This window comes from Adiantum capillus-veneris, chromosome 25 (assembly GCF_014529385.1).
Source record: "Adiantum capillus-veneris isolate H3 chromosome 25, ASM1452938v2, whole genome shotgun sequence".
In the NCBI taxonomy this organism is placed as follows: domain Eukaryota; kingdom Viridiplantae; phylum Streptophyta; class Polypodiopsida; order Polypodiales; family Pteridaceae; genus Adiantum; species Adiantum capillus-veneris.
The window spans coordinates 64,944,613-64,966,987 of NC_140955.1; the positions used below are offsets into that span (position 1 = coordinate 64,944,613).

Here is a 22,375-nt window from a genome sequence, read left to right on the forward strand (position 1 = left end):
GTGTCACTCACCGCTCTATGCTCCTGCCGTGGAGGATTCCTCGCCGCGAAGAAGAAGGAGACGCCGCTACGTCACGCTCAACCGCTTCACCGCTGTCATGCCGTCGCAATGCTCGATCGCACTCTCTCTCTCTCTCTCTCTCTCTCTCTCTCTCTCTCTCTCTCTCTCTCTCTCTCTCTCTCTCTCTCTCTCTCTCTCTCTCTCTCTCACACACACACACACACACACACACACACACAAGGAGGTGAAGAAGAAGAAGATGGAGATGGAGATGGAGCAAGAGCACTCTTCTATTGCACAAATGAGAGAATAAGTGAATTTTAGGTTTAGTTGGCTTTTATATGAGCTCACTCCATTCACACTTGGGCGTCCATGCTTAGCCAACTAATCCCTTGAATGTCCCAGTTAGAGTGCGCCTCTCATCAGTGATCACTCTTACCCTTTTCCTTTTGGTCCGACAAGCCCGGTACCTGACTCTACCAAATACATAATACACGTCCGTCGTAGGTGATGGGGTGTCCGTGACCCGTGAGGGTTAACAGCTGGGAAAGAAGTCTTTGTTCAACATGTTTTCACTCACTCTGATGTGATTGCTAATGGTGGCGATGTCTCCATGGTGCATAATCCACGGTGCAACTGTGAGTTAATTATTTAGCACTCCTCTATAAATGTTATCTTACATTTCAAATGTGAATCTGTTTTTTTCTTCTCTTATTACAGATATTTAATTAGGTTATACAAATATTTGTATTTATTTCTATTCTCTTACATTTACAGATGTTTATCCTTCCTCATATGAGGAATAGGAGCCACTGGAGTGCATTATAGGTCTCATCTCTGTGACCCATGCTCATATTGGGGTCTTGCAATATGCGGGTAGAACTAGCAAAAGCCTTGCAGATGAGGGTATTTTCTTCTATGACCATTTCTACCAACTCAATCAAAGGAATCAGAGAGGAGTGTTGGTGAAGGTTTCACTACCAACCAACTGGAACTCCGTGGATTGGCCCATTCTTGACACAACAATGAGTGAGGGCATTGAGGAGCAGGCTCTATAGGGATGTTCAGAGGTCTCTCCGAAACTCTGTACCCACTAAATTGGTGAAACTTGCAAATTTTTGTCATGTTGGTCTCTTTGTTGAGTTATTTCATACCTGCAAAGTACATGTTTCTAAAACTATGCTGCTCTGCAAATCATTTGCTTCCCTCTTGTGTGATAAGCTTCTTGATCGAGGGTAGTATGTGAAAGAAACAGATGGCATATTTTGCAAGATTGCTCTTGACACTTTCATTGTCAAGTATATGCTTGCGACACAGACATTAATAATCTCCTTTTGGTACAAGCGTTCTCACATTCTTGAAGGTTGCTATGTGCCTATGGATCAAGAGACAACAAGTTTTTGGCAAACAATGTTGTCATGAACGTGGAAGTGGTGGACAAAGATCTAAATCTTATGACAGTAATTACAATAAGGCAGCAATGCAATCTTTTGCAACTTTGACATGACATAGTGGAGGAGACCGCCAACATTGACTCTGTAAAGTTTTATTTCTTGTTGGGCGGACGAAGAGTAATGCAACAAACGGAGAAGCATTTTCTGTGTGGAGATCTTTTTGGCCATATTCAAATTGTGTCCATGTAATCTAGCCTGAATGCTTCAACGAAATGTAACTTTTTTGACTAGTTTAATCTTAATATCAAGTGTTTTCTCAACTCTCTCTCTCTCTCTCTCTCTCTCTAGAGTGCTCAGCTTTTGATCACATCCGAACTTGCTTCTCTCACATTTTCAGCCATAACTTAGACCTACACACTTTCCTCTCCCAGCCAAAGTGTGGGCTCTCCATTGCGACTCTCATCACTACAATTTTGGAGCATCGAGAGTCACTCATCAGCCATACACATACTACATCACATGTAACTTTGGTCCCATAGGTCATATTTGACCTCCGAGGACGATAATAAAATCTATCTATCTCTCTCTCTCTCTCTCTCTCTCTCTCTCTCTCTCTCTCTCTCTCTCTCTCTCTCTCTCTCTCTCTCTCAGTATTTGAGACACATAGACAGGTAGATAGTATCAATTTAAGGTATAAACAATGAATTACTAAGTACATTTATAAGTACAAATTTCGATGTGCTCAATGGGCTTAAGTACACTCCTTGCAGGTATGGGACCAAAATGTCCTCTAGGTAAAAATTGTGAAAGATGCCCTTCAAATGAAAGTGGGGAAATAGTAGTGACGAGTGGATTAAGTAAACCCTTATGTGGTGTGTCATCAATCAACAAAGTATTGACAACATCATAAGGCACATTGATCTGTTCAAAGGGCTTGTAGAAAAGTGGTACATTAGCTTTAGTTGGGTGGAAATGTCCCGCAATGGTATTACAATTTCTTTGACTAAACACAAAATAAAAATCCGATCTTTAAATTTTAGCCAAATTGCAAACTATGGTAACAAGGGGATTCAAGTTTTGGGCCTGTATTGAAGACCAGATAGCAACCCTAAACCATGGAATCAAAAAATTCAAAAATTCTTTTGTGCCTGGTCAAATTACTACTCTGAGATTTCCCAAGCGGAAACTACGTAAATCGAAGAACTCTATATGTACACTGTACGGCTCTCGTAGTAGCAACAATCCATTGAGATCCAAGATAATTAGTCTCTGCAATCATTGTGTGCATACATATAAGTAGTTAGAAACAAAAAAGAGTATATTATTTAAGTACAATGGATATTACCAGAACAACCATATCTACTCGAAGCAAGAGTACATACTGGTCCTTTTTAATGTTGACATTCTGTTGTTGAGTGTCGATGTTCCCTTTTGTATTGCCAAGGGTATCCACCTCTTGTGGTTGTGCAGTACAGGACTCTTGTGTTTCCATAGCCGAATGGTTAACCTGTTCTGTTGTCTGTTCCTGGCTTTAATTTGCAATGTTGGCCTCCTCCTCTACATGGTCAAGACACTCTGTATCTTGTCTCGGCTCTGAAGAGCTCTTCACATCAGCAATTATAGGAGCTTGGACTCCCTCATATTGATCATGTGCCGCATCATGTGCCACAATAATAGGCACTCCCTTATCCTCCTCTACTTGGCGTAGAACCTCTGTTGCATTCCTCGGCTCTGAGGATCATTTTACATCTGCATTTTCAAGGGCTTGTTCTACTTCACATTGATCAACCCCAACTTTCGTTTCGGCCGCTCCAACTGCAAAGCATACCGTTGTCTGTTCCTCTAATATGGGGTCAGTTTTAGGGATTTGGTTTCCAGTGGTGGAAACTGGCATGACTTCCTCATCACCGGTCATTGTTAAAGTTATTATATGGTCGTCGACAAAACTGTCTTCTGCGTCTAAAACTCTTGGAGTTAAAAGAGATAGTAGATGTTGAATCATTGAAGCACGATACCTTTGTAAATATTCCAAGGTATAATTTTCCACAGCATTCTACAAAATTAGGTTAACTTGTGGTCAATACTTTAATTAATAATAGCACCAAGTTGGTCCCAACTATAGCACGGAAATTCCTTTGATGGATTCAAAGCAAAAAAAAATTGTAGTATGTACTCTGCATGGAGAAGACATCTCCAACCACAAGAATTTGGATCTGTCTGATTAGGAACTTTGACAGCTTTAAAGGTTGCCTTGTAGAGTTCATCATTTCCACAAAGCATTCCATAGACATGAAGTAATCTTTTTACACATCTATGAACAGTGAAAGTTATTTGTTATTAACAATATCGAGGTCATCAACCATAGCCCAAATAAACACTCTAGGTTTTATCAACACTCACACGCTTATCTCTGAATGTGTTCCTTGTATGGAGTTGATAGTCCATACCACTTGTTTGTCTAGTTCAATGCTTACAAGGCTCCAATGATTATTTGATTCGTATGGAAACACCAGAGTTGTGACCTGAAGCATTGGACAGTGGACAAATCATCTCTCCAATGTGCCATGAGGGGTGTTTTTTATTCGGAGTGGCACAGACAACTGTGGATCTAAAGCATATATTTCAGTATGGGTTTGTTGAGGGAGCTGGCTCTTTATTAAGCTACAATCAAAAACAAGGATTTAATTAGAGACCAAATACAAAAAATAAAAGGATCTTAAAGGTAGAGAAGAGCACTTATTTTAGGCATAAATAAACAATAGAGTCTATAATTTGTGCATTGGGATCTTTCAAAATCCAGTATCAAAATAGAATCCAGAGCTAATTGCCTAGTACCATCAGCGAGGGGAATGGTTGCTAACAGTCCTTCTTTCATGGAATATTGTTTCTTTTATTTAAGTATGTGGTGACTTGCCCATAATTTCTCCTCTGGGCCTCTTCATCAGCAACAGCAGTCTGTACCCTCTTTAATTTCTCTGCTTCCAAGTAACGTCTTTCTTCTTGCTCAGCTCAAGCTCTAGTGTTCACATCATGAGTAACCTCATGAATCTTAAACCCATGATCCCGTCGGCCTGGTGGTATCAGAAATATATCTTCATTTAGGGTCAATAAACTCATTAGGGATAAGGAGCTTATCGTATCTCCAACGTACTCTCTGGAGCGTCTCACTGTCCTTGTCCATTATTGTCACCCGATGAGCATGAGCAGCAACAATGGTGACATCATTAAAATACTCTAGTAAAAAATTTTCTCCTTCTTCTTGAAGATAGAGCCGGGCAACAACCTTCCATCTCATTGTACCAGCACATGATTCCTTGCAAATTTTCCTTAGTGCTCTTTGGAAAGGAAGTTTAGGGACGGAAAGCTCAATACATTTTTGGTCTTTTTTTATCTCTCTTAATAAACCCATGTTTCTCTGAATATTCTTCATTCTTGGTCCCGTCAATATCTTCATTGGTTTACCTGAAGTTTTCTTCTTACTAGCAGACCTTCCACATGCTTTCTTTGCAAGCCCTGGTCCTTTCCCTGCCTTCCTTGTTGTTGCCTTTGTTCTTGCCATTCCACTGTAAGAGAAAAATGCAAAGGATCTCTCTCTCTCTCTCTCTCTCTCTCTCTCTCTCTCTCTCTCTCTCTCTCTCCCCCCTCCCCCCCCCCCTTAATTGTCATTTGGTGTTTTCCCCACCACCTCTTCCACATGGCTACAATGGTTGGCGCTCAGTGCTTTGTTATTTACTCCAAGGTGGACTGGTCAGAAATGTTGTTTTGTATTGTCTGAGACTTTACCCCCTACCCCTCACTCTCTCTCTCTCTCTCTCCCCTCTCTCTTCCTCTCTCTCTCTCTCTCTCTGTGGCTCACGGCACACAGGCTCAACTTTGAGACACGATAATAGCCTATTGCACGTCATCATCCACTTCTTGTACTCTCTCTCTCTCTCTCTCTCTCTCTCTCTCTCTCTCTCTCTCTCTCTCTCTCTCTCTCTCTCTCTCTCTCTCTCTCTGTGTGTATGGACCACGGCACGCGGGCTCAAAATTGAGTAAATAAAACAGTCCATCGCGCTTCGTGCTCCAATTCATGACTCTCTCTCTCTCTCTCTCTCTCTCTCTCTCTCTCTCTCTCTCTCTCTCTCTCTCTCTCTCTCTCTCTCTCTCTCTCTCTCTCTCTCTCTCTCTCTCTCTCTCTCTTCTACTTCAACAAACACTTTGGAAATACCTCTCTTGGTGGAATTAAATTGGATGAAAACGCTTGAAGGAGCTTTGCGCCTTGGTTGTAGAGGTTGTCTCGGTGGTAGCTCTCTCTCTCTCTCTCTCTCTCTCTCTCTCTCTCTCTCTCTCTCTCTCATCATGAATCCAAGTGTGCATTTGTTACCATAAATAGTACATGTATTTTTTGGTTGTTAAAAAATATTTCTATTTCATTCTCTCTCTCTCTCTCTCTCTCTCTCTCTCTCTCTCTCTCTCTCTCATGAATCCAAGTGTGCATTTGTTACCATAAACAGTACACGTATTTTTTGGTTGTTAAAAAATATTTAGTGTGCTCGTACCACCCATTTAATGCATGTCCTTCTAACACGTGTACAATAATATCCGGCTTGCTTCGTTAAAACCGCTAACGGTAATGTCTATTATTGTATGAAAACTGGAGAGAGGAGAGAGAGAGAGAGAGAGAGAGAGAGAGAATAACTTAGTAAAGGGGAGAATAGAAATTATATTGGTGAAGCTAAATACAGACATCGAGAGAGAGATAGACGCTAGAGAGAGAGAGAGAGAGAGAGAGAGAGAGAGAGAGACTTAAAAAGGCCTTTGCCGTCTTCAAGGTGCAGGAATCAGAAGCTTGAAGACCAACAAAAACATTCCCAATCCTGAATCTCTACTCCAAGAGCAATGTCTAGTCCTTGCAAAGGTAAAGTCAATCTCTTCACTTTCATTTGGTCCATAGTTTAGTTGTGTTTAGGAATTGTGCTTCAAAATGTAAAAGACCATTTAATATTTCACCAACCAATATTGGATCACGGCGCGCCAGTAGTGTTGTGGACGTTTTTTTACGTACTCCGCGCGCCGTGATCCACTTTTGAAATAGTACAAACGTTTTTTTTGGAGAATAATATTCTTTGATGTTTTGGTAGCCACTCGATTGTATAAAAGCCCATCAAGTGGATCACGGCGTGCCCGTAGCTCTATGGATTTTGGTTTATGTACTCTGAGCACAGTGATCCACTTGTATGGCTTTTGCTCTTCACAACTATAAGCAATTTTGCATTCTATCCATGCCAATCATCTTATGTTATTGTGTATATGATTAGTTGGGAATAATTGTGAGATACCTAGCTATAGTTTGTTCAAAACTTATATGATCATGTGGTGCTCTTCTTTTTATTTATGTTTGATGAAACTTATATTTGTGAGTATGAAATAAATGGCAGGATCAAGATCACATAGGAGGAAGAGGCAGAAAATAGATCCCGAGTGCATCGTTGGCCAAGTAAAGGTTCCGAGAAGATTGTCGGAGCTGTTAAAAACTTCAATGAAGAGGAATGTAGACTTCACAAAACCCATTGATATATCTTGTGCAGAGCCTGCCATGAGTTTGGAGGAGCCTGCCCTGAGTTTGGAGAATCCTGCTCTAGGTATGGAGGAGCCTGATACTGATCCATCTATCGAAATGGAGTCCCCTTCTACTCCAAAATTTACTTTACCGAACTCACTTAAGAGAGAGGTGGATTTTTCAGCACGTACTTTGTAGAGTGCCCAATGTGTTGCAACAATCCAAAAGAAAAAAAAGGTGGTTATTTATGAAGACCCTACAGTGATTGATGAAAGGCTTTTAAGTTTTGCAGTTTAGTCTGGGACTACTGATAAGTTTGACTTGTTCTCCTGCATTTTTAAAGCTCCATTTAATCTTGATGTGTTTATAGTTGAACAGAGTGAACACTTGAAGTTGGAACGAGAGAAGTTTGAGCTTCACACTCAAGAGGGCAGGGTTAATGTTGGTGAAATGGTGGTAGTCCATTTAAAAGATTGTGATCCTAAAAGACAGTCTTACAAGAAGTATAATCAACTACTTCTTATGTACAAACCCATTGGTGCAGCTTACATGAACAGGAGTGCAAGCTGGTTCAAGAATCCTTTGGATTTCTAGTATTTTTAAATGGATTATTACAAGTCTTATGAAAGATCCTAAGGAGGTCATAGAGGAACACGATTTACCAGCAGATGAAAAAGAGGAAAAGAATGAGGAATATATTGAAGTGACGGAGATAGAGGAGTCCATTGATCTTGAAGAAGAAGCAAAAGAGGTGGAACGGAGCAATCTTCTCTCAGTGAAAACCTCAAATATCAAGCTACCTCTAGATGTGTCAGGTTTCAATGCACAGCAAGCCAACTTAATGCTACCAGGAGTGCCAGAGTTTAAATTTGGAGATAGGTCATACATTTTACTTCATGATATACAAAGTATTTTTTGTTTGCGGGAGGACTTTGCACTGGCCACTATCTCTAAGTATCAGGAGGAGAGGAATGGATTTCTTTCAGACAATGGAGATCTCCAGCAACCCACTGGACTGCATTAAACTCTGCTTTGAAAAGGCAAAAAAGTATAAAGAAAGCCTTCCTGATGAAGCCACATTTCAAAGTATTCGAAATAATCTTAAGCAATCAACTAGTAAACAGTATATGGAGGATTGGTTTAAGCGACCAGCCCAAGAGTCAACCGGATTAGTCAACCTATGGAAGGATGAGATTTTTTTGCAAGATGAGAGTTTCATGGTATAAAATCCTGCCCCCTCCCCCCCATCTCTCTCTCTCTCTCTCTCTCTCTCTCTCTCTCTCTCTCTCTCTCACACACACACACACACACACACACACACATACACAAACACTTCTTTTGTTTACAGTCATGGATTGCTGAAAAGGACGACTTTCTTCGTCGTCGAAGAAGACAGTTCCGTGGTAGGGTTGCAGCTCTAGGAAAATATCTTCCCAGTTTATGTGAGACACCCATCCTAACTTCCACAATGGAATGTCACAAGAGGAGAATACTGCAACCTATGCTTTCAAAACATTTTCTCGCTTCTTAGGTGGTCCAATGCTGCCACAAAATGCTGACAAAGTTATCCTCGTCAACAAGGTTTTTGGGAGAGAATGTTTTGGTTACTTGCGAGGATATATTGGGGGCCGTGCAACATATTACTAAACATACACAGCAATGGCATTATCTTTAGGGAAAGAAAACCCTACTGAATTCTTAGAGTATGGCAAACATTTAATGATCAGATACAAGGGCGAGGTTCCAAATGATATTTGCAAATCATCAAAAGGTTGAAATAGTTGTGGTACATATTGAATTTAATTCTACAGGCATTTGTGGTACATCCGATCATCTAAACTCTAACTCTCTTTTTCCACCGATGATTGGCATATTGCATTGTCTCCCTCCACCTCATTTGACTTTCAAGAGCACTTGAGTTGTTGAATGCGTCTGCTCGCTTTCTTTTCTAAAGTTACAAATGCCTGATTGCCTGTACGGTTGTTGAAGAGGCCAATACTTGCTTTTGTTGCATGCGATGAATGATTTTGCGATAAAACCACTGAAATAACTCCTTCAGACTATTTGCCTTATTTCGAGAGCCTCCATGCTGTGTGTGTCTGAAGTAGGCATTTCTAGCCATGTAATGTGACTTCTCCAAGCCCTGGGTGTTCCATATACCTGGATTCCCAAACTTTTGGATGAAGTATGGCAAATGTTTAAAAATGATGTGCTGTAAAACAAGAAATTTATTTAGAAATTTAAACACAAACTTAGTACTAAGATTATCTGAGGTGCTTTAAATTTACCATGTAATGAGTGTTGAGTGTCATTCCATGCTGTCTTGAAGGATTTTTTCAGTATAGCTGAAGGTTCTGTTTAAACTTGTTGAGATTATCCTACGATCAATCATCATTCTCACACATTTGAAATAACGTGTGAATGGAACGCCACACATCACCCTTTGCATCGGTGAGTTGTTGGCTCTTGGTCTTTCACTGCTAAATGAAGTTTTTCCCAGTGCATATACTCAACTTTGCTAATGTAGGTAGAGTGATATACTCTCCCTCGCTTTGTTAGCTTCACATCTTTCATACCTTGAGGTTTACGTAGAAAACGGTGTGCCTTGACCCCACCTATGGATGGTTTACAGGGTACATCTTTCTCATTGGTTGACCTATTTTCGTCCCGCTGGATTTTCACATTGCTCCCATGTAGACCAGTTCCAAAGCCTCTAGAGCAACTTGTCGCTCAGCTAACTTTTTTATTTTCCAAGCAAACCCAATGTACAGATATACCAACTTCTCTACAATTTGGCAGAGACCATGCATTGTACAAATATAGACATTAACAAGTGGTATATCTAGAACTGGTTGAAAATTAGAGTCTTGATTGTGATGAGTAGGAGCCTTTCGCCACCACTTTGGGTCCATCACCTTTGCAGGCTCCATGCAATACAAGCATGGAGACTTTTCCATGGCAACCATTCCACAATTATACATACACTTCAGTGTTTTGAGGTCACTTGCAAGATTCCATTGAACTTGAAAGTCTCCTCTCCCATCTACAACCAATACCTCTCCTTGATTCATTTGCCTATCAATGATATATGGAATAGGGGTTTGATGGAACACCCAAAATAAAATGTCATGGTCTTCTTTCTTTACCTACAAGATTAATCCTTATGAGATACGAAAAATAAATCTATAATTTAGGTACAATAGAGGGCTTGCTAGAGCTGCAAAATTGGAGATAATTGGATTACCTGAAATGCACCAAGCCACCATATGTTTGTTTCTGATTGAACACTGAAGTATGAAGGGTCATCGATGGGACATTTGGAAAGAGCCCTATTCATTAATGAGATTGTAACTCGCTCTAGCTTCTTCTCTTTAAGAATCTCATACTCATCTAGCTTCAAAACAAAATGTAGAACGCCACCTGTCTCTTCGAATGTGATATTGTAGAACTCTACCGTTCTAGTTTGCAACAAATTGAGGTCCATGAAGATATTGTTCTACTCATCATAAGTGAAGCTATAAATATCTTGAATATGAAATGGACATCCAATGAAGCCTGTCTGTTCATTATTAAGCTGTAGTCTTTCCTTCCAACACTTGCAGTTGTTGGTAAAAGCTTAGACTTTATTCCCTTCTTCACAAACATGGAAGAGATAGATTGTTGAATAGCTGAGTAACCTCTTTTACTAACTCCAAGGGAGTCCAATGTACCATGTATATGCTTGGCAGGCACTGCATTCTTTGAAATGAATGTGTCAATGACATCTCATTGCAAAACCTGAAACTTTTTGTCATGCATTATATCCTTTGCAAGACCATTAGTTATCAATGGCTTTAACTGCTTTCCTACATTTGCCTTCGGGTCTATGTTTTCTTTTTTGGATAGATAGAATCTCTACAAAGAAAGCATAACTAACATAAGCAAAAACTTAGATTAGTTTAAATTAATTAGACAGTTTACAATGCTCACCTCAATGCTTGGATTATTTTCTTAAGGCCGCCAGAGCCTACCTTCAACGTTTCAAGATTCCGTAGTTTCTTCTTTCGCACACGAGTGCCTAACATTGTCTCTTTGTTTTGTAATGACCGTACCTTTGTTCTCAAGACCTGTGATTCTTGTGTGCGTTGCATTACAATCTTTTGGTCCTCATAATGCAAGTTTGAAAGTCTTTGAATCTCATTTGCTTGGTGCTTCACCATGTCTTTATAAGTTTCTGATTTGTTGTTTAGAGCTTTACAGTAGCCAAGCAACCCATTCTCTCCATTACCTGCAAAAGTCAATAAGTTAGTGGGATTTGAAAATGCAGGGAAAGCATTGGTCATGGGATTCAATGGATAGAGTGAGCCTTTTGTCCAAATATCTAAGTGTTTTGCTCCCTCTGCTCTGAGTCTCTTTGTCATGATCGGTGTCACTTTGATGTTAGTTTTGCTTCGCTTACACAGTGGCGTATATTGGGCATCCAGGTCAATGTGTAGATGATAGAAGGGTCTTTTAAGGAGGACATTTGTGGGGGTGGAAGAAGAACCCATGTATGCAATAGTGCAAGAAAGGGAGATTTTCTTTAAGGTCAGCGCCCAAACAGTGAGAGAGTAAGGAGAGAGCAGGTTTGGAAGGATACGTCCTATTTCCTTTAGTCATACATTCCATGTATAGGAAACTCCTCCAATTCTAGGACGTTCATTAAATGCAATTGAAAACGATTTATTCTTCAATCATCACGGCCGTTATGACAATGTGGCAAGAATCTACTTGTAAGTGCACTTTTTGAATGGTTATTCCAAGTTTACAATTGCTACACCTATTTTCTAGAGAGAGAAAGTCAAAATTCTATTTTTCTTAGAAGGCCCTCCAAATGACCTCCGAAATTTCCTAATGAAACCTATACCTACTCTTGAGGTTTGATCTGTGGTGATTCAAGCGGATAGGATAGTGCATAATAGAGTATGTAATGTACGTGAACAACAACCACAACATGTAAAAAGTCCTCTTGTTTTAGAAGAAAGAGTGGAACAACTTAATGTGCCTAAGTTAAAGAGATCTACTCGGGTTTCTCGTCCTCCTAAACGTCGTGTTCCATCTCTTGACTATGTGATGTTGACAGATTGTGGTGAGCCTTCATGCTATGAGGAAGCTATGTCTGCAAATGATAAGCTTAAGTGGAAATTGGCTATGCAATATGAGATGAATTCTTTAAAGAAGAATGACACTTGGGACTTAGTACCTCTGAAAGAGGGCATGAATGTTCTTCCTTGCAAATGGATCTACAAAATGAATATTTCTTCCATTGATGATCAGGAAAAGTACAAGGCTAGACTGGTTGCCAAGGATTTTAAGCAAAAAAAGATTGTTGATTGTGATGAAATAATTTCACCACTTGTGAAGGTGACCACTCTTTGTTTGGTGCTTGCATTGATAGCCATCGAAGATATGGAACTTGTTCAAATGGATGTCAAAACGGCATTCTTGCATGGGGATCTTCATGAAGATATTTATATGCAACAACCAAAAGGGTTTGTTATTAAAGGCAAGGAAAAGATGGTTTGCAAACTTAAAAAGGCTTTGTATGGGACAAAATAAGGATTTCGTCAATGGTATCATAAGATTGATGCTTCTATGATGTCTGAAGGTTTCAAAAGGAGTGATGAAGGTCATTGCCTCTACACTAAAAAGGCTATAAGTGCTAGTTTTTTTATATTAATCTTGTATGTAGATAGCATGCTTATCACTGAGAAAAGTACTAGCGAGATCGATGCATTGAAATCAAAGTTGCACAAGAACTTTGATATGAAGGATTTAGGAGAAGCCAATCATTTTCTTGGTATAAGGATTATTAGAGATGGGAGCAAAAAAAATCTTTACTTATCTCAGACTGAGTACATTTCCAAATTACTTTAATGTTTTAATATGGAGAGGGGGAAGGTATCCAATAGCCCATTACCTCCATATGTGAAACTTAGCCAAATTGATTATCCTAAATTAGAGAAGTGAAAGCCAATTGACCAAGGTTCCTTATGCATTTTCTATTGGCAGCTTGATGTATGCCATGATTGCTACATGTCCAAACATTCCATTTGCAGTGGGAGAAGTTAGCAGCCAATCCTGGTACGAAGCATTGGGAGGCAATGAAAGGAGTGATGAGATATTTGAGCGATACAAAGAAAAAATGCTTATGCTTTGGGAGCAAAGAGGCATGTGTAAAAGGATACACGAATGCTAATTATGCAAGGAATGTGGACAATAGAAGGTCCACTAGTGGCTACGTTTTCACATTGGCAATATCACGCAGCTCTCGTTTGCAAGATTGCATTGCTCAATCAACCACTAAGGCAAAATATGTGGCCGTCTCTAAAGCTTGCAAAGAAGCTATTTGGCTTGCTCGTCAAGTGGTAGATTTGGGCATTAATGTTGAGATTCCAATATTATATTGTGACAATTTCAACTAGCACAAAATCATGTGTTTCATGTGAAGACAAAGCACATTGAAACCAAGTATCATTTCATTCGGGAGATGCTTGACGACAAGTGCATCCAGCTTGTCAAGGTGCACACGCATGACAACCATGCTGACCTCCTTTACCTCCTGAGCGTTTGGCATACCGTCATGACTTGATGGGTATTAGGTAGAGCCATCATACTCTACTTACCCCTTTCTCCGCTTATTGGCACATTGGCCTTTAAGTGGGAGGTTGTTGGGAATAATAACCATTAGGCCAATATCATCAGAGGCTAACCGCTCACTAACTCTAATCTCACTCGTTCTTATTGATAATATAGAACAATAAGGAGCTCACACATTGTGTAAGAAGAAGCTCCACCAAAACATCTCTCTCTCTCTCTCTCTCTCTCTCTCTCTCTCTCTCTCTCTCTCTCTCAACCCTTGCATCCCTTCCGCGTTGCGCACTCATCAACAAGCCTCTTATTTAAGTGCATGCTATATCTAGAGATTACATGAGAGCATTGAAGGTTTTACAAGTAGCTACCCTGAGAAGTCTTGGAACCTAAGCTCAAAAGCTTTTTAACCACGCATTGCTGAAGCTACTTCTTTTTCAAAGCTACATCTCTTTGATGTAGCCTATTCTAATTTTTTAATATCAGCTCTAGTATTGTCAATCTTTAATCTCCCAAGGAAAGCACATATAAAACCTATGAGCATCTAACTTTTTTCTCATTGGTTTTTTTCCCTTTGATTATCAAGGTAATAGGACCCTAATTTAGGTTCTACAATAAAATTGTCTTTCTCTTTGATAAAACCAAACCTACTTAATAAAGCCACACAAAGATATCTTTACCATTGATTTTCACTTATAGCCATCAATGTCTCTCCACCAACATCCAACTTGAAGAAAAGAGCAACAATCATAATGGTCTACCAACCACCAATTTAATCACTACTTCACTAATATTCTACATTGTAACTATCAGGAAAAAACTTTACAAAACACACTGAGTATCTCTTCCTAATGGAATTTGCCAACACCTTCACGACAAACATTCTGAGCCCATGCAACCTTCGGTACAACAACACACAAGGATGTGCGCCCTTTAGGAAGGGGAAGTTATGCAGTGCTTAGGATGCTTGTATGGAAGCTCAAATTCATGAAATGGATGGTTGATGATGATAATGGACGACCAATTATGTACTGGAGTGGTCACGTAGTCCCCATCAAAATCACTATTCTGATACGACTCTCACAATTCAACATGATATATTGTTATATGGGCTCCTCAAGAGTTCCAAGTTGTAATGGCAATGCACTTAGGGAAGCCCAAGTAACTGTAGATGTGATTAAGGCGCTCATTAAGTCTTGGGTGCTCATACATTATCAATCAATATACCTAGATATAATAGATATCTCGTAAATTGTAGCACTATATGTGTGTGCTCTCTCTCAAGCAAGAGTGTGGCTATAGAGTCCTTGAGCATCTTCATGTTGTCACTAACCTACTGTAAGAAATGCTATGTCTCATCTTCTCTAGTACTTTCCTATTCACTAATGGTGGTATGTGCATGTTGCTTGCATGATTATGCACAAGCATTTAAGTGGATATGTGTGCTTGCATGATTTTGTTTGAGCAAACTAGTTTTCTTGCTAGCCGAACCTTTCCATTTCCAAGCATGTATGTATGCTAGAGTAGATTAGCATTGTGTGTGTAGTTTATTTGTTGCACACTATATTAGTTTAATCTATGTGTGTATGAGCTTGTCAAAGAGGATTGTGTGTGACGAAGTAGAGTAGAGAATGCTTGCATACTATGTGTGTAGTTTAGAGTGTTGGATTATGGAAAGTAGGTGCATTGTCTCTCAATGGTTGCTTTTCTCTTGGAATGATGAGGATATGTGCAAAAGCAACCTAAAAGACCGTTTGGTGCTCCATGGGGCGTGGTTTCTTTAATGGCTGGCTCTTCAAGAATAAGAGGATTCTTTTTTCTTTTAGGTACAAGTGAAAGTAGAAACATCAAACACCTGACCCTTGTGAGGTGGAGGCAAGCTTGGATAAGCACAACAAACCCATCATATAAGCATGGGGAACAGCCCTTGAGCAGTATGCACCATACGAGCCGCGAAGGGTTGCTCGGGAAAGTCTTTTTTAGCGAACGGCCAAGTACACCTTTTCACATTTGGAGGATTTTTAAAGGGAGAATTACCAAAATACCCCTCTAATTTGAGGAAATTCCCAAAATACCCTTGTATCTATTTTGGTTGGAATGTTCAAGATTTTCTAATCTTCATTCGTTTTTGACGATTGAGATCCATTTTTGAGTGCTCAGCATGTAATTTGTCACCAGTTACCGTCGCAAAAAAAGCAATTATGTCTAAAAATAATAAAGCAATTCATCTCCAAAGCCTACGTAACTAACTCAAATTGTAGTTTTAGCATCTTGTACGATAGACAATCACTCTTCTTGTGAAGACCTACAGAAAAATTTATTTTTTGAGAAATTTAGTCTCACAACCAAGGGTATTTTGGGAATTTTTGAAATTTGAGGGGTATTTTGGGAATTTCCTCACATTAGAGGGGTATTTTGGTAATTTCCCCATTTTTAAACTATTTCCCTTCCTTGTGTAACATGGTTTGCAAGTTGGAATCAAACACTCCTTGAGCTAGCGTTGATGGGTGTGCTTTAATTTTCTTGCTGCTTACCACTGAGAGGCCGGGCGGACAATATGAACCGAGCTGTAACCTAGATAAAGCGAGGGTAATGGGAGGAGAGTGAGTATGTTTGTGTGTGTGTGAGAGAGAGAGAGAGAGCGGGCAGGGATGATGACACCAATTAGATGTGTGAGACGAGGGCTTGCTCTTCGTCTCTGAACGGACTGTTATGAGGCATTTTCCATTCTCTTCCTGACCTACTTGCCCTGCTCTCTCTTCTCTTCCTCATCTCTCTTGTGTTTGTGTGTGTGTGTGTGTGTGTGAGAGAGAGAGAGCGCTAAAGAGAGAACATGGAAGCCTGCCTTCTTCTGTAATGAGCTGAGAAAGCCTCGGCAATTGTTGGGTTGCTTGGCTGAAAGCTGACTTCTATTTGATGATATGATTTGTAGGCATGGCATGGTAGGAAAAGCTATGTTCTTGATTTAAAAAGAAGGGAATATAACTTGCGCACATGCCTATTATTACAGGAACCGTTGGTCTATATCACATGTCTTTAAGATTGTCAAGGGGAGTGGTACAGGTGAGGGGCTCTAAGCACACCCACTATGGTTCAACCCATGAGACGCGGGTGAGGGGCTCTTAAGCATACCCACTGTAGTAGGTGAGGGGCTCTAAGCACGCCCACTATGGTTCCAACTTGAGACGTGTCTAAGCATACCCACTGCGGTTCAATCCATGTGACATGTGGTACGGGTGAGGGGCTCTAAGCAAGATTGGAATATCAGGCTACAAGATATTCCAAGAGCAGGAAAATAAAACATGCCTTCTAAATATTTGAAAGGTGCTGTTATACTCTGGTTGAAACTCCCTCAGCATTTTACTTTCCTTCTTGCCGGGTATTGCCAAATGAACATAGAAGACGGGTGGCATATAGAACTTTGTACTCAATTGAAGTTATGGGTATAGAGGCCCCCAAAAAAGCATTATAACCCGTGCATTGTATAGATGTACTAGCTATCCTCCGCCTTAGGGCATGAAGATAGTGATAAAATGGGTGAGATGACCGCTCTATGTAGACCTGAGAAAGGTACTTAATTACACCTTACTGTGGTGTGTGGCTAAGTGGGTGTTGTCCGTTTGAGAAGCGCAATGTTGATATCGTGGGATAACCTTGAGGCAAGCATCGTGAGATCACATTACTAAATCTCATGGAACTTGTACATAGCAGGATGGTTTGCACCAAAGATTGCTACTCTGCTTGTGGTGAATATAAGAGAGTAAACTTGCCATGGTATTTTGCAATGTCAAGAGAATTACTCGAAAAGCAACCTCATAGAAAAGAAATTGCAAGTATGGAAAATAAACTAAAATGCCCTCCAAAATGTTGTAACATCCTCAAACTTGAACAATTTATTCTAGTGATGACAAATCTGTATAATTGATCTTATCATCTTCACATAAGAGTATAGCAGACTATACTGACAAAAGCCTTCAGCAAAAATGAAGTGTGTTTCCAGGAAAGAGTAATTATTGTGTGATCCTTGTCCGTATGCACTTCAAAATATTAAAGAAACTACTTCAACCTCCGATTTCATTCCAATAAATGAGTTGATTGATAATTGCGGTACAATTCTAACACATTCGTGACTAGTTAATGAATCACAATTGCTTGATAACGTATGGGCATATCTCACCACTACCACAGAGGAGCAACCATCATATTGATTCTTATTCAGCCCACTATCCAATCCAGCCATAGTTACCAGGAATGGGAAACCGGACCGGGAAATGCGGAACGACAACTGCAACAAAATGCCATTCCTTGTTTCAGGTACTCATGTTTGAAACACGCAATGGGGATTCGGAACGTGAATTTGGAATGGGAACGGGGAACAGAGACCTGAAAACGGTTATTCTCTGTAACTACGAATCCAGTAATGTTTCACAACTGCTTGAAATTTCCCTTTCGAAATAATTACAAATGCCAATCATGGCTCCAAGCTTATAGTACAACACAGACCATTCAACTGGTTTTGTAAAAGTGATGTGGGTAACACACTGGTTGGCAGTTCAAACCCATGCCCTTGTCAAGGAAGGCTGCTCCTTTTGAGATTGCCTCTGCTTCGAACTGCCGTAAGGGACACAGGTCATAGCACCTTACCACATCCTTGTCTTACAAACTTCAGTATGCATCTAGCGTCATAGGACTGGATATTCCCAAGAATGTAGAGAAGCTTGTAAAAGACATATTGGAGGTAACATCCCTCCATGCATAGGTTTCCACAGTCTTGTACTGCTTCACAGACTGCACTGAGATGGGGATGAGAGCGTTGTCTCGAACTTTTGCTAGAACTTGAAAACTGTACTTTCTAACTGTTGGTCTAGTCTTCCACTCTGGCCAGGCTTCCGGATCGAAGTCCTCCGTGTCAAGTTGTCTTTCGATCTCAAACTCAAAAAGGACATAGGTCGAAGCAGTGACCTTGGCCTTTAGAATGGTGAAATAACTTTCATAGCCATAGCCCATATATGCTTTCAGCATTTCCTCCAGAACCGAAAACCTCGGATCTGAGCTATTTAGAATTGGGAAAGGCCAAATTGAGCCCTCCTTTCCTCCCGAACTAGGATCTAACAGAGGCAGGTACAACTCCCCTTCATTGTGCTCACTTTCTTCCTTATAAAGCAGCTTCAGAGACTGTACACTAAGGTCATGAGATGGGAAGTCAAAGCCTGTGATACTGGCCACCAAAGCAGGTCCACTGATCTGCAAATAAAGTCTAGAAGTATCGTCGTCGTCTTGCAAGCCAGCATTCTGTGTTCGAGCTGCTAATAGCATAATACTGGCAGCCAAACTTCTGACTGGTGAGCTTCTGTTGACAGGTAATGACAACTCAACCGGCTGTGCAAGGCTTATTTCCTGAGCTCCCGAGACTTCAACAGAGCTTCCAACTGCTAATCTCACTTCTTTCCAATGGGAAAAGTCCCTCTGATCCTGTAATATAGAGAAAACACAAAAACAATTTTGACTTGATCAAAAGTTCTAAGAAAAAATTATTGAATTAGCATCATGGATTTGGGCTAAGCACGATTACATATCTTATAGAAGATAAAGTAACTAAACCTTGGACATCTGGTGTGTCTACACAGCTCAAAGTGAGCGTAGTGATAGAATTGGTTGAAAACGACTTACTAAAGCGATCAGACATTTCTTTGGATCTGTTGCATGGATAGATATAAGAATTGCTCCAAACAAATAATCATAATCAGCAAGCAATCGTCAATACCTCAAGTCCTTTGGTCCAACATTTTACAAACTGGACACCAGAGGGATTGGCATGGTCATAGCAAACGTCACAACATTTTGCAGGTATCTTGGCAGAGGGGTAAGCATGCAATATATACCTAGATAAGTTCACTGATAGAAGGAAGTTTGAGTTATGAATGGTCACAACATTTTGCAGGTATCTTGGCAGAGGGGTAAGCATGCAATATATACCTAGATGAGTTCACTGATAGAAAGAAGTGAGTTATGAATGATGACGGTCAACCACAAGACAATATAGCTCTATCATCATGCATAATATACTGTTGGTGTAGAACGACGAACCAATCCATGCTCCCAACACACCACACATACACATGCGCATCGGTATACAACAACACAAAGTTCAATTAGCTGAGTTTCCAGAACCATCTCAGCCATAACGAAGCCTAGCACTGGAAAAAAAAACAGGAAGTAATACAACAAAATAGAGGTTGACAGGGCAATGACAAGGGCATATGCACGACTAAGATAGAGATTTTTTTTGAGCATATACCTAGATGAATACAGGCAAAGTCCTATAAAAGAATATTCAAGTGAAACATAAGCGCCCACAAATCAAGATGAAAACAATAACAAAACTGGTCATTGATGAGCATGGGAGATGCAAGGCAGTATTGGGCTATCAACACCTGTAACTCATTTCATGATATCACGATCCCATATCCAATCAGTCCTGCATTACAAATTTCCAATTTCACAAATGTTTCTTTAATGATATGCATAAGTGCTTCCACTAATAGAGAAACTGCATAAATTTATGCTGAAAGAGTACATCTAAGCGAGGCATCATGGTATGTACCAGTCCATAGAAACAACCGTTATCTGATGATGCAGGTCCAACTAATCAGAAAGCAACACAGCAATAACAAATGAGTGCATGAAATTGCAAAAGTAGCCCACTGAGCAGTGACAAACATGAAAAATCGATCAACTATTTGAACGAACATATCCATACCTTGCAATGATCTATCACAATCTAGATCATACACATAAGCAGGGAAACTTTTAAGAAACCTCAAAGATAGACCAGTAAATTTTGAAACCACGTAATAGATGTAAGAAAGTGAGAACCATTGCCTTTGACGAGCTTTGCGATGTCTCCAAAGTCTGGAAGGAGAGATCCAGCGGTCCGTTCAGCTGAAAAGGTTTCAGAACAGGTTGCAACGTTTTTAAGTTCCATGAAGTCCCCTTTCCCTCATTCTCAGGATCTGAAAGTCCAGTCTCAGCTCCAAGACGCTGCCAGTCAGTCACCTCATCTATAAACTTTGCAGGAAGAACATGATCACCAATTTGTATGTCAAGCTCGTAGACAAGGGCTTTTGTGAATCTTGCATCTTCAGAATCAATATTTAAAATGCGTACATGGTCGAGATCCCATCCTCTTGCTGCACTTACTTGCTGCACTAAATCCTGGATACAGCATGCCATCCAATCTCTCTCTCTCTCTCTCTCTCTCTCTCTCTCTCTCTCTCTCTCCTGCTCACGCCCTGCTCGCTGCTCGCACCCTGTCTGCCCCGCCCCTGCCTGCCTGCTCGCGCCCTGTCTGCCTCTCTCTCTCTCTCTCTCTCTCTCTCTCTCTCTCTCTCTCTCTCTCTCTCTCTCTCTCGTGGCCTGTCCGCCTGCGCCTGCTCTTGCCCGCGCCCTGCTCGCACGCCGCTGTGCCCACCTGCAGCCCCGCTATGCCCGCCTGCACCTGCCCGCGCGCTGCTTCGCCCGCCTGCTGAGCCGCTGTGCCGCCTCCCCTCGCATTGCCTCAGAAGGCCCGCCCCCCCTCCCCACACATGCTACGCGTAGGATGTCCCTCCCCCTTCCTCTACGCGTAGGGTTTCAAAACCCCCCACGCCCCCCCCCCCCCCCCCCCAAATGTTTTAACGCGTAGGATGTCCCCCCCTTTCTTCTACGCGTAGGAAGTAAAATTTTTATTTTTATTTTTTAAATTTTATTTTTATTTTTATAAAACCCCACCCCCCCTCCCCCATTCTCTTTACCATACCTTAAACCCCCCCCCCCCCCCCTTCATACTTTACCCCCTCTCTCCCGTCTGTAACTATCGACGCCCCTCACTAGTCGTATCGCCTCACGCTCCCCCACTCGCCCAGCTGCCGCGCCCGCTGCTAGTGTGGGTGCACACGTACATCTAACCCCCCCCTTGCGGACGGCGATCAAGCATGAGGAAGATGAACGATAAAGCCGACCCCCTGGAGAATGCCATTCAAAAATGCAAAGAGGAAATGACGGAGACCATTACCAAGATGAACCGCAAACTCTGGGGTGCAATAAACATGCTCGAAGGACGCGTGTTGATCCAAGAGAGCAAGATAAGCACGTTGGAAGACCGAGTGACGACCCAAGAGGAAGAGATCGCGTCACTCAAGAAAGATCTCGCCGAAGCACAATCAAGAAACACACTGGAAGAGGGCGAACTGCAACCCTCAGTAATCGAAGAAATCAACACGATCAAGGAGCAAGTATGGGCCATCCAAGAGGGAGAAGAGCAGCACAAAGAAATGACGACTTCTTGGGTGGATGTTCTTACCAAAACTCAACAGAAGGCGGACGAAGCCGAGAAATGGATCAAGGTGGCCAAGAAAGGGAAAGGCAAGGAGATAACGCCCACGTCCACCCCCAGCAACATCATTAATCAGACACTTGAGGAGGAGCAGAGGAGAAGGGTGCGCGCTTTACATGTGAGAATTTGCGGTCTTAAAGACAAAGGCAATGTGGACGAAGAAGTAAAAGAACTCACAGCCTTGATGGGGATTCATGAGCCGACGCACACAAGGGCATGGAGAGTGGGCAACATAAAGAAAAATGGAAGCAATGGAGAAACCTCAAAAGAAAGAGCACTCATCCTCCGTTTTCCCTCCATGGAAGCGAAGAAGTCCTTCTTGAAGAAAAGACCAACTCTTAAAGAGACTGGCATCTTTCTCGGGGATGATCTCACCCTCTCGCAGATCGCTCATATGCAGGAAGTAATGCCGGAGATTAGAGCGGCAAGGGAAAAAGGCAAGATCGCTTTTTATCA

The 22,375-nt window shown here is 41.2% G+C and overlaps 1 protein-coding gene across 2 annotated transcripts in view; it reads right to left on the reverse strand.

The window, feature by feature from the left end:
• Positions 1-17,592: 17,592 nt before the first annotated feature.
• Positions 17,593-22,375, reverse strand: part of LOC147425011 (protein TUNICAMYCIN INDUCED 1-like) — a 40,505-nt gene continuing 35,722 nt past the window's right edge. Inside the window, exons 2-3 of one of the 2 annotated variants that reach the window (XM_086500160.1) lie at positions 20,422-20,760; positions 17,593-19,017 (exon numbers count right to left, since the gene is read on the reverse strand). In XM_086500160.1, coding sequence (XP_086356286.1) covers positions 18,211-19,017; positions 20,422-20,760 — 1,146 coding nt within the window. In that variant the 3' untranslated portion in view covers positions 17,593-18,210. The remainder of the gene's footprint in view (positions 19,018-20,421; positions 20,761-22,375) is intronic. The other variant, XM_086500161.1, reaches the window with a different exon arrangement.